Genomic DNA, 11,803 nt, shown 5'->3' with positions numbered 1-11,803 from the left:
CCGCTCCGCTCCGCTCCGCGCGGGCGCCGCTCCCCGGCCAGCCCGGCCCCGCCATGGGCGACGGAGCAGCGCGGCCCCGCTGAGCCTCGCTGACCCGGGAGCTCCGCGGATCCCCGGTAACCCCGGCCGCCCCCCTCCCGCCCCGGTCCCCGGCAGCTCGGCTCCCCCGCAGCTCGGCGCCCGGCTGCCCGGCTCTCGAACCAACCTCCCCGGCGTGCCGGCCCTCCGGCGCCTCGGTAACCCGCACCCCGGCTCCCCGCTAATCCGGTTCCCCACGGCCGCCCCCCTCCCGCCCCGGTCCCCGGCAGCTCGGCTCCCCCGCAGCTCGGCGCCCGGCTGCCCGGCTCCCGAACCAACCTCCCCGGCGTGCCGGCCCTCCGGCGCCTCGGTAACCCGCACCCCGGCTCCCCGCTAATCCGGTTCCCCATACCCCAGCTCTCCGGCTCCGTGTAACCGGCACCTCGGCTCTCGACTAACCCGGTTCCCCGGGCTCCCGTATAACTCATCACCCCGGCTCCCCGCACCCCGGGCTCCCCGGGCTCCCCGGCTCCCCGGGCTCCCCACATCCCGAGCTCCCCGAGCTCCCTGGGCTCCCCAGCTCCCCGCACCCCGAGCTCCCCGGTTCTCCGCACCCCGAGCTCCCCGGCTCCCCGGCCATGGCGTTCATGGTGAAGAGCATGGTGGGGGGGCAGCTGAAGAACCTCACGGGCGGGCTGGGTGGCGAAGAGAAGAGCGAGAGCGAGAAGTCGCCGGCCGAGGCGCAGGGCATGACCCGCGAGGAGTACGAGGAGTATCAGCGGCAGCTGGTGGAGGAGAAGTGAGTGCGACCCGGAGCGGGCAGGGAGAGCCGGGGGGTGGGCGATGCTGGGGGGCAGCACGGCCCCGAGGCAGCTTAATGAACCCCCATAATCCCTTAATCCACTTCCTTGCCTGGGAGACAGGATTGCTTTCTCATTTCAGGCTACATTTCCCTGGTGCTGCTGTTGTGGGGAGGAAATGGGGGGACCGGGGTGTTGTGGGGCACCTGCTTGGTGGGGATGGAGCTGAGCTGAGCCCCGGGGCTCAGCCCACACAGCCCCCCCACAGCCGCCTGTGGCAGACCCACCAGCACCAATCCCAGCGGTGGTCCCGCTGGAGCCCGGAGCTGCCTGCTCCCTGTGCAAGCCGGGGAGGGGGGATGGCATGCACCGGGCAGGGGGTCCTCACGAGCCCCAGCTCCATCCCAGGGCTTGGGACCATCACCCACTAGTAACTGCATCCTGTGGTTCGCAGGATGGAAAGAGACGCCCAGTTTGCCCAGCGCAAGGCGGAGAGGGCCACATTCAGGTCCCACTTCCGAGACAAGTACCGGCTCCCCAAGGTATGACGGTGCCGGGAGCGGGGAGGCTCGCAGGGAGCAGATCCCCCGCACGGCCCTCCCAGGGGCTCGGTGCAGGGGGCCGTGGGGGGACAGGCGAGACCCTCGCTCCACAGGGAGGGGAAGGGCACTGGATCCACTGGCAAGGGCCAGCACCGGCTGGCTGGTTTGTAAGCTACAAAGCCCGAGTTCAAATCAGCTACCCCAAAAAGCCTCCTTTCACTCAGATCACGGCTTCTTCCTTGGCCCCTTCCCTTCCTTCATGCCCCCGAGTGCCCCAAGCCAACTGCTCATGGTGTCCCAAACGGTGGCACCCCTAACGCAYGTCCTCTGGCTCGCTTGAGCCCCCTAACTCCAGCTCGGTGAGAGCGAGCTGCCTTCGCTCTCAGCCCCATCGCTGCGAGCACAGCTGAAGTTACACCTTCCCGGGCGGATTAGCCGGCTCCTCTGCCCAGCCCTCCCCGGATTATTTGGCAAACGTTTCCTGGACGAATCCCTCTTTCGGATCTTCTGCCCAACGAGCGATTCACTAGAAACAATCTAATCAACTCCAATTCAGCCTTTCTTGGACTTACCGCAAGCTCTTCTCCCCCCAGACACCCCCTTCACTCAGCACGAGCCTTTCAGACTCGCTCGGTGGTGAATACTCTAAATTGGAGCGGGGCTAATTTTAGTTCGGAAAGGTCGGCCGAACCGAGGGATATTGTTCGCGTTGTTTGAACTTGTTTGTCCGACCTGGATGAACACCCCGGTCTTCTTATGCCCATTTTCCTGCCAGGATATAAAAAGCTTGAGGATTTGTTTTCCTCTGCTGAAAGGGAAGAAAGGCAGAATAGATGAAAAGATGGAGATTTTTTTTATTTTTTCCTCCAGGGGAAACGGGGATTTGTTCAGACACGGCCCCCAACCCCCCCGCTGCTCTCTCGTGCTTGAGATGTCCCTTCTAATTTTTAGACAAGTTGCTTCTGCTCATTACTGATCCCGCTTGGCAGTCGGTCTGCCTCTCGCGGCGTCTCCCAGCGGCTCTTTGCCGCGGAGCTGACCCTGATCCGATCTCCAGCGGGCAGGGTCCTGGAGCGCACACGTGCCCTAAGGGGGTGCCTGCACCTCTCCTCGACCAGCCGAGCGCTCCAACACGAGCTGAAAGCCCGTTCCTAGCGTCAGCACGCCCCGGTTTCCGTGCCGGCTCCTGCTCGGCCGGTTGCCCGCTCGGCCCGTCGGCGCGCGGGCTCTGCCCCGCCGTGTCCCCCCCTCGGCGTCAGCAGCCGCGAGGGACGGAGCTCGTGGGCGCAGAGCGGGGGACCGACCCCCGCGGGCGCCGCGGTGCCAACGCTCCGGGGCTCCCTCCCGAGCCGGCGGGAGCTCCCCGCGCGTGTCGGTGGGGGCCCCGCACCTCACCCTCTCCCGGCCCCCCCCTCCCGCAGAACGAAACCGATGACAACCAGATCCAGCTGGTGGGAGGCGACGTGGAGCTGCCCAAAGAGCTGGCCAAGATGATCGAGCAGGACAACGAGGAGGAGGAGGAGAAGAACTCCGTTATCGGGCAGCTCAGCAACATCCAGAACCTGGACCTCGAGTCCCTGAAGGACAAGGCCTCGGCCACGCTGGAGGACCTGAAGCAGTCGGCCGAGAAGTGCGCCGTGATGTGACCCGCCGGAGCCCCCCCCCGTGCCCGCCGACCACGGCGCCGTGGGGCACAGCTGGTAGACCCTGACCCCCCCCCCCGAGCTAGCCCCCGGCGTGCCGTTTCTGTCCTCCGACGTGGAGCGACGACGACGTCCCGTCCCCGCGCGCGGGACGGCGGCCGCTTCGCCCTCTGCGGGGCCCTCGGGGGCTCCGGCGGGGCCCGTTTCACGGGGCCGGCGCGCGGCGGGGGGGGGCGAAGCCCGGCTCCGGGCCTCTCCCTGTCCCTTCCAGGAGACAAAAAAAGAGAGGAAAAAAAAAMCACTGTGCGYAARGGAGAAATGCCTCCTGCTCTGTCGTGGTGTAACCGTGCGCTGTTCTCCYTTGAGTGTCTACACCTACCGTGCTGTCCCTGTGCTGCGGTGCTGTTATAACCGGTGGAATAAATACCAGGCGATGTCTATGCACTTCTTTCTCCCTCCGACRCTCTGTTCTTGCCTGGAGAGTCCTCAGCACCCGCGGCTCCCGGAGCGCCTGCGCCCTCGCGAGCAAAAGCAGCCTGGGAAGGGGGGGGAGCCCGCGGCGAGGGGCAGCCCCCGCGGCGGGGACGCCTGGAGCCTCACCGGGACCTTCACGGGGCACCGGGCAGGCTTCAGCGTCGCCGGCTGGAGCCTCTCGCCGAGCCCCCGCTCTGCCCGAACGGCCCCTCTCCCGGCGCAGCTCGCCCGCGGAGCGGTGGGCGCCTGCAAGCGCCTTGCTCCGGCGCCCGTTTCGCGTAAAGACGGACACGACGGGAGGGGAAGGTCAAGGCTCCCTTGGGCATCTCCGGGGGCAAGACGGAGCTGGGGGGGCCGGGGGTAACGTGGTTAAAGCCGGCGATAGCTACAGGAGGGCAGGGGGTCCCCTTCGGTATCATTTTGAGCCCTTCCAATGCACWTAAGAGAAACTGGAGGACTTGAAGGAAAAAAAGGAAAGGTATTTAATAGAGACAATAAATTACATTCCCTGGAAGTACAGCAGGTTTGGAGGAAGGCCCTGCTTCACGAGACGCGCAGACCCCGCTGCTCCCGTAAGCGACTTGCGCCCTGGGCACGGGGGGTCCGCACAGCGCTGGGGGGTYGCCCCGGCCGGGCCCCCGCTCAKCCTYGCRGTGAYGGAGGAGGAGGAGGAGGAGGAGGAGGGGGTGGGCTCGCAGGACCCAGCAATAGCCAGCGCCAGCCCCGAGCGGGGAGCAGGGCCGCCGTGGGGCGCGGGGCAGCAGGCGCAGGCGGCTGACGCCGGCTGTCAGCTGGGACGGAGCAGCGCAGCCGAGCGCTCGAGGCCGGAGACGGGGCAGCCGCGGCGGGCGCAGAGGTAGTCGGTGCGGCGCCGAAGGCACGGCCGCGGGCTCCCGCCGCGGGCTCCCCGGGCGGCGGCGCATCCCGGTCCTGCTTCCCACCGTCTCAGCTGCCAACGCCGTCCCGGAGCCAACGGGCCGCGGAGAGAAACAGCAGCGGACGCGTGCTCCGAAAGCAGACGCWGCCCTCCGGCTCTGATCCCCGCTGCAGTCAGAGGTCCGTAAATATCGCTGGTTTTTTGACAAGATGCCGCGAAGCATTTTTTCCCCCGTGGGTGCGAGCTGGCGCCCGTGTGCTGCTCTGCGCCAGCCACATGCTTCTCCTGTGCCCGCTCGGGTCAGGACAGAGCCGCGCGGGGGCCGGCRCCGCCGAGGCAGAGGGAGGATCTGGGGGGAAGATCGCCTCCGAAAGAATTTGAGCGGCGATAAGGAACATCCAGCCGAAAAGGCAGGAGACGTGCACGGCCGGCGGGGAGCCTGCACGCAGCGGGGGGAATTCTGCAGGAGTCCAACGGCAAGATAAAAATACTCATCCCGTTTTAGCCAGCAGAGGGAATTAGAGTGGAATAACCCGCCTGCTGCGGTCACGGGAGGCTGCTTCAGCAGACGTTCGAGGCAGGGCCCGCGGGGAACTCCTCATGACGGAGAAACGAGTTAACACATCCCCGAGGGGCAGGGGCAGATGGTCCTGCACATCCACGCGTGAGGCTCTCTCCGGGGAAGGGAGAGCCAAGGCGAAAGGACCGGCCGTTGTCGCTGCCGCCGGCCRGCTCCCCCGGGCCTCACTGCAACGTGCAGGCTGCGCCGGGAAGAGAGGGAACGCAGTCACCGGGTTTGCGGGTGGAAAGGGGCTGCCCGCCGCGGCAGGGCCGACGGGGCGTCCCGGGCACCGCCAAGGCTCCCCGGGCAGCGCCGAGGCTCGGGCAGGAGGCTCTGAACCGGGTTATTTTGGGCTTGGCCAAGACAACTATGAAATCCTGCTCGCRCTGCCCGTCCTCGAGGGACAGGGCTGGAAGCCCCGGCTCTCCCCGGCCCCGCTGGCTTCGGGAGCTTATTGCCGAGAAAGCACAGGATTAAAATAATAACCATAATGCAAATGCTCCCCCCCTCCCCGAGGGCACAGGGAAGGATTTTCAGGTCAAATGGGGTGGTCAGAGCCCTTCAGATCCTCCCCACCGTAACTCCAGTCCCTGCCTGCCCCAGGGGTGATGAGAGCACCGCTGAAAAGGCTCAAGGGGAGGTGAAGACCTCAAAAACCAGAGACAGGGAAGCAGGGACAGCGGCAGCCTTCTGTGTCCAACAGCTCTGTTGCTTTTATCGCTGGCAAAGGCACAGCAGCAGCCTTGGAAAGAGCCCAGGTTTCCCACCAAGCAGGACAACCAGGCAGGGCCCCAAGGGAGGCTGCTTTCCCGGACCCCTTGGCCAAGCCCCCCCCCCCCCGCTCCTGACAAGGGCAGAGGGGCCAGCGCCGGAGGACGGGGACAGGCAGGGCGGATGCTGTACTCACAGCTCCGGACGGACTCCGCCAGCGCCTCCTTGCCCATGGACTGCGCCTCCCGCATCTGCGACGAGAGAGGAGCGTCGTCCCGCCTGCCAGCGCCGTCGCCCCCCCAAGCACGCCCAGCCCACGGCCAAAGCCCTCCCAGGCAGCCCTACCTTGATCTGGTCTTTCAGGTACTCGGCTCGGGCCATCAGCATCTGGATCTGCCGGAGACATGCGCGACGTCCTTTCAAAGCGATGCCAAGGGGCGGGGGGCACGCTGCCCCAAGGCCGGGCTCGGCCCCGCGGCGGGGACAGCCATTCGACCCCGGCAGGGTTTGCTGACCCGCTTCTGGCAGTCGCGTTAGCACCCAGCACTTGGGCAGCCAGCGGCCGTCCCCCGCGGGGAGGCGGGCTCCAAACCCCCCGTGCCAAAAAAGCACGCTGGCACCCACCTCCGCGTGGAGCAGCTCCCGTCTCCTCCCCGCCGGCTCTGCTGGAGAGGGAAGACGTGCCGTCAGCCGCGTGCACCGGCCTCCCCCCGCCCGGCCCCACCACGGCCACAACTCACCAGCCAGAACGAGCAGCAGCTCGCCCAGGCTCTGCTGGTAGAGCTCCAGGGCGTCCCCGTCGTCTTTGCCCTCCTCCTCCTGCAAGAGACCCCGCAGGATACCGTCACGCGCAGGGACGCAGGCTGGTGGCAGGAAGGATGCTGGGGGGAGACGCGAGTTCCTTCTCCACCTCGGTTTTCTCTTTCCCCCTCCGGAAACTCCCGGTCATTCACAGGGCGGAGGGAGCCCCCAGGTCCGGGACTCACCTTCGCGATGGCTGCGGAAGCCATCTCCAGCGCAGCACAGAGACGAGGCTTGTCCTTGGCCATCTCTGCAAGGAGACATTTYGGGACAGGCATCACGGAGCAGCCCCGGGCTGCAGGGAGAGGGGAACTACCCTTCAGCCCCAAACCACAAGAGACGCCCTCTTTCTGCTACATCGACCTCCCCCCCCGCAACCCCCCCTCCCCAGCACCTTTCTACCCTTCTCAGGTGAAACTGTGCATCACRTAACACACGGCTGGGGCGCGTGGGAGAGGAGAGACGGTCCCCGCACCTTGCCAGCCTGCGGCCAGGCAGCGGGGAGTGATCTCTACGGGAGCCTCAGGATCTGCTCCCGCCTAGCAGGGGTCCGRGCCCACGGGAACGATACCTCTGAGGATCTGCCTGGCAGGGTTTCCCTGCTGCAGGAGACTCTTGCTGTCGCACATGACCAGCGCTTTCAGCTCCTCCGCTCGGGAGATGTATTGCCCCACCTGGTGACAGTGGGGTGGCAGGTTCAGGGGACTCTGGGGGGCAGCCCGGGGGGCAGCATGATGAGACGGAGCCAGGCCACCCTCTCCCCCTCCACCCCTTCCCTTGGGAAAGGTAGCAGAGACCTAAAACTCCCCAGTACAGCACCAGGCGTCGAACACACGTCACACGTTGCCTGGCAGTGCACGGGGGGACTCTGCCCACGAGAGAAGGGCAGGGACCTTGCAAAGCCAAACCGGACAGGGAAAGCAGGCAGCGCCATACCCCTTCCCCCCCCCCGGACCGTTTTGCTCACCTTTGCCCGGATGGCTTCCTTCCGGCGAGCGTCGCTTTCATCTGCGGGAAAGAGCRACCGAACTGCAGAGGCCAGCGCTTGCGAGGGGCTGTCCCGGGATGGGCTGGCTGCAGACGGGCTGCCGGCCTCCCCAGAGCACACGAAACCGAGCCCCCTCCCCTCTGCAGGGAGCGCTCCCCCCCTTGACCACAGCACCCCGGTTCTCCCGGGGTCTGCTCCTCCCCGGCGGGGAAACGGGCCCTGCTGCAGCCAGCCACCCCCTTCCGCGGCCCTGCATCCGGGTCGACAAGGGATCAACTCACAGTGCAGAGCAGGCACAAAATACTCCAGGGCTCTGCAGTAGAGCGAGAGCGCGGCTGACGCGTCCCCCTCCTGGTCCTTCTTCACCGCCTCCACCACCAGGCTGGTCTGGGGAAGCGAGCCGGCGCCAGGGTCAGGGCYGGGCGCCCGGCCCCGCCGGCTCCCAGACCCACGCCATCGGGAGCCCCGCGCGCCCGCGCTCCAGCCCCCCACGGCCGCGCCGCCCGCTCACCGCTTTGCCGAGGCTCTCCGGGCTCGGCATGTGCTCCATGTCCACGAAGGGGTGGGCGAAGAACTGCTCGAAGGAGATGCGTTTCAAGGGGTCCCTCTCCAGGAGGCGTTGCAAGAGATCCCGACACTCCGAGGAGAGCCGGGGCCGGCTGGGCAGCTGGGGAGGGAAGGGGGCTCACCCCACGCTGCTGCTCCAGCCGGCCCAGGCCGGGAACCGCTGGCTGCGGGGAGCCCGATGCCCCCCAGCACGGACCGCAGGCGACCCCTTCCCACGCTGCAAACCCGGCGCTGGCACGGCCCTGCCAGGCCGCTGCCCGCGGGCTGGCCCGCGCCGCCCGTCCGGACTCGGCACCGCTGCCCCGGGGCGGCTCAGCCCCGTCCCCTCCGCGGGCTCCGGGGCCGAGCCTGCGCTCGGCCGGTTTTTAGGCGGCTGCGGGACAACCACGAAATCGTCGCCCACGAGGCGGGACCCGACCCCGCGCCCGTCCGGCCGCCCCGCGCAGCTGCGGCGGCCCACCTTACCTCGATGACCCGGTCGCTGCGGATCTTCTCCTCCAGCTCGGCAAACGACCTGGAGGCGAAGGGCGGCCTCCCGAAAAGCGCCTCTGCGAGGGAGGACAGCGACCAGGGTGAGGCCAGGGCGCCGGCACCCAGCCAAGGGGCGAGCGTCTCCCGGAAGCACCCTTGGGTCCACCTTGGCCCGGGAAGGGGACGCTGACCCCGAGGGCTGCTCTGCCCCCTGGACGGGCCCTACGCTGGGTCTGGGCAGGGGGAAAATCACAGTGGGGCTGCAGCATGTTTCGGTGGAAGGGAGGTGCCCAGGGAACCTCAGGTCCAGGCACACAGGAAGGGATCGGGGCTCCTAATTCTCCTGGACTGTCTAGTGCCCGATGAGATCCCAACTTCCAACCCCACCGTGGGGCCGGTCCCTTGGTTGTAACAGGCCCCTGGGGCACAACGGGGTGCGGGAAGGTGAGAGACGGAGCAGAGAAAACCTCCCTACAGGGAGCAGAGCCAAGCAGTAAAGGCCAGTAAGAGAGYCGAGGCCCACCGTAAAGGATAACGCCGACCGACCACAGGTCCGCCCGCGCGTCGTACTGCTGGCAGCACACCATCTCCGGCGCCATGTAGAGCGGGGAGCCCCGCAGGACGTGCTTCTCGTCCCATGGGGACATGTACTGAGCAAAGCCAAAATCTGCGGGGTAGACACGATGGGGAAAGCTTGCCGGAGCTGCAGGGGGAGGCATCGGCCCTGCAAGGCGCTTGCGCCGGGCTAGCTGCTCTGCTTGGGGGACCAGCAGTGGGAAGGGTTTTCCCCAYGAAGAGCAGCCCAGGTGCAGCCAAAAGGCTCCTTGCCCAACAAGGTGGACAGTCTTGGACTAGCCACTGTCTGGAGAGAGAGGACTGGTCCCTGCTGCCCTTCCTGGACAGGACCCGTGGGAGAAAGAGACCAAATCTCCTTTGGGGACAGCAGTGGGCAGCTCTGGTGCTCCCTTGGTCCTGGTGCCAGGGTCCATGACCCAGCCAAGGTCCAGGAGGAGGTAAAAGGGGAGACACCACCCCACAGGGCCCCGGGACACCCCATAAGACAGCTCCCTCCTGCAGCCTGTCTCCTGTCACACGCCCGACACAGCAAGAGGCTCCACAGCAAGGATGGGTTCAGGGACCCTCCTCTTCGGCAGCAGCTCACGCCTCTCTGCTGGGCACCTCCAAAGGACATGCCCGCTGCAGCTGAGGAGCAGCTCAAGACTCCCCTCTCCCCCAGCCCCGGGGAGCAGCACTGGCACCCGCGCGGGGCCCGGCCCCAGCTCTCCCACCTGCCAGCTTGAGCTGSGGGTTCTCTGGGGCGCTGAGCAGGATGTTCTGCGGCTTGAGGTCCAGGTGGGAGATGTTGTGGTCGTGGAGGAACTTGAGGGCACAGGCTGGATGAGCAGAGGGGCACGTGGCAGGGGGGGGACGGCATCTCCAGTCCCCTTGCTGCCAAGCCCCTTGCCCCATCTGGACAGTTCCCAGCTCCCCTACATCCCCCAACTCCTCCAAGCCCTGCAAGGGTCTCCAAGGCAGAAAGGGCCCAGCGCTCAGACGGGGTTGGTCATCTCCCAGCAGCATGCTGGCGAGGGCCGAGAGAGCGGGGGGCAGCGGGGAGCTGCTTACCGAGCTGCTGCAGGAAGATGCGCGCCACCTTCTCCGGGAGTATCCTCCGCATGCGGATGAAATGGGAGAGGTCGCCGCCGGCGCAGAACTCCATGATCAGGTAGATGTGGTCACTGTCCCACTGCAAGGCAAGGCGACCCCGTCACGCTGCCCTGGCTYGCAGGCACACCACCCATCAGCCGTAGCGGGACCCACGCCAGCTCTCGCCGTGGCAGTCTGCCTGGACCGGTTCACCCAGCTGCTGGGCCAGGACCTGGCCCCAGCCCTACACGAACACGCCCCTGTGGAACCTGGAGCCGAGGCCGAGCTGAGGACCCTGCAGGATCCAAGCTGGACTAGCTGGCATAGGCTCATGGGAACCAAGTCCCTGGAAAGAGCGAGCCCTTGCTCCAGGGAAGCCCCACCTGGAAGTCCTTCAGCTCCACGATGTGCGGGTGGCGGATGGTCTTCAGGATCTCAATCTCAGTCAGCAGGTTCTCCACAGACGCCCGGTTCAGGTTCTTCTTGCTGACACATTTGATAGCAACCACCTCGCGAGTGTTCTTCTGCGGAGGGAAGGGATGCCACCTAGGGCCAGCTGGGACCGGCTCTGCACGTCCCCACCAGCACCCGTGGCCTTCGTAGCCCTACCAGCCACCCAGAGACGCATGTCCCATGGGGGGACATAGACACCCCTCCGCATGCTGCCCTGTGGGTCCAACGCAGAGGGAGGAGAACCGAGGCATCTCAGCGGTGGGACACCCGGAGTGGGGCCAGCATTCAAGGACTGCTTTGGAGTGTGGGGGCATGGGAGTATCTGCTTTGCCTTGCCCCAGGGAGCTGCCAGCCCCACATGCCTTGTGCCCTCASAACATCCATCCCCGGCCAAGCTGGGGGCACCCAGGGGTGGAAGAGGAGGAGGGAAGGGAGGTAGAGAGTGGTGGAGTGTGTGTGTGTGGGASGGGAAGCATGGGGTGGGTGAGTGCATGGGGCCTCACTGACCTGGTGGGCCCAGACAGGGGTCCTACAGGGAGGTCCCACATGGAGGACCATCAAGGGGGTCCCATGGGGGAGGCAGAAGGAGGTCCCACATGGAGGACTGTCAAGGGGGTCCCATGGGGGAGGCAGAAGGAGGTCCCACATGGAGGGCTGTCAAGGGGGTCCCATGGGGGAGGCAGCAGGAGGTCCCACATGGAGGGCTGTCAAGGGGGTCCCATGGGGGGGCAGATGGGAGGGGTCCAGGAGGGTGTGTCCCAGGCAGGGAGGGACCTCGCAGCCGGAGGTCACGGGGGGAGGCAGGGGCTCCCGCACCGGGGGGGGGGCGCGCACCGGGGCCCCCCGCAGAGGGTGCTGCACGGCGGGGGGGCCCCGCGGCAGGGCCCGGCCCGGCCCTACCTTCCTGTAGGCCTTGTAGACGGTGGCGTAGGTGCCGCTGCCCAACCGCTCCGTGAGGATGAACTCGTCCAGGCGCGGCGGCGCCCAACCCGCCCGGGCCATGCCGCCGCCGCCCGCGGGCCCGGGGCGCAGGGGCGGGCGCCGGTGGAGGGGGAGAGAGGCGGCGCGGCGCGGGCGCGCAGGGCATCGCTCCGCGGGCGGAACAAAGGCGGCTGCGGGCGGCTGCAGCGCTGCCGGGGAGCGTCGGCGTGTGCGTGTGTGCGCCTGTGTGTGTGTGTGTGTGTGTGTGTGTGTGTGTTTTGTGTGTGTGTGTGTGTGTCGGTGCCTGGATCGCGCGGTCCAACCCCTC

General features: G+C 67.1%; 3 protein-coding genes across 9 annotated transcripts in view; 2 read left to right on the top strand and 1 right to left on the bottom strand.

The window, feature by feature from the left end:
- Positions 1–453, top strand: part of CSK (C-terminal Src kinase) — a 13,850-nt gene extending 13,397 nt beyond the window's left edge. Inside the window, exon 13 of the mRNA XM_085304022.1 lies at positions 309–453. Within this exon, the coding sequence (XP_085160148.1) occupies positions 309–453 (145 nt within the window). The remainder of the gene's footprint in view (positions 1–308) is intronic.
- A 203-nt stretch (positions 454–656) lies between these two features.
- Positions 657–3,006, top strand: CPLX3 (complexin 3). The gene is made up of 3 exons (XM_085304027.1): positions 657–817; positions 1,273–1,360; positions 2,782–3,006. Exons 1-3 carry the CDS (start codon positions 657–659, stop codon positions 3,004–3,006), a joined length of 474 nt encoding a protein of 157 aa, XP_085160153.1.
- A 2,052-nt stretch (positions 3,007–5,058) lies between these two features.
- ULK3 (unc-51 like kinase 3) lies at positions 5,059–11,563 on the bottom strand. 7 transcript variants are annotated; one of them, XM_085303975.1, is made up of 16 exons: positions 11,455–11,563; positions 10,485–10,625; positions 10,081–10,201; positions 9,744–9,848; positions 8,978–9,121; positions 8,449–8,531; positions 7,928–8,083; positions 7,698–7,803; positions 7,396–7,436; positions 7,000–7,102; positions 6,614–6,678; positions 6,368–6,446; positions 6,252–6,292; positions 5,973–6,020; positions 5,824–5,878; positions 5,059–5,115 (listed from the first exon to the last, which is right to left on the bottom strand). In XM_085303975.1, the coding sequence occupies exons 1-16, from the start codon at positions 11,554–11,556 to the stop codon at positions 5,099–5,101; spliced, it is 1,407 nt and encodes a 468-aa protein (XP_085160101.1). In that variant the 5' UTR covers positions 11,557–11,563; the 3' UTR covers positions 5,059–5,098. The 7 variants fall into 7 exon arrangements, with proteins under 7 accessions (XP_085160101.1, XP_085160102.1, XP_085160105.1 ...); XM_085303976.1 differs by having other exon boundaries at positions 6,252–6,289; XM_085303979.1 differs by having other exon boundaries at positions 7,928–7,990.
- Positions 11,564–11,803: the final 240 nt, after the last annotated feature.

The sequence above is a fragment of the Rhea americana genome, unplaced genomic scaffold (assembly GCF_003343005.1).
Source record: "Rhea americana isolate MKP2758 unplaced genomic scaffold, rheAme1 scaffold_201, whole genome shotgun sequence".
Taxonomy (NCBI): domain Eukaryota; kingdom Metazoa; phylum Chordata; class Aves; order Rheiformes; family Rheidae; genus Rhea; species Rhea americana.
The sequence above is the reverse complement of the archived record's forward strand: the minus strand, read 5'-3'. Positions and strand labels throughout refer to the sequence as shown.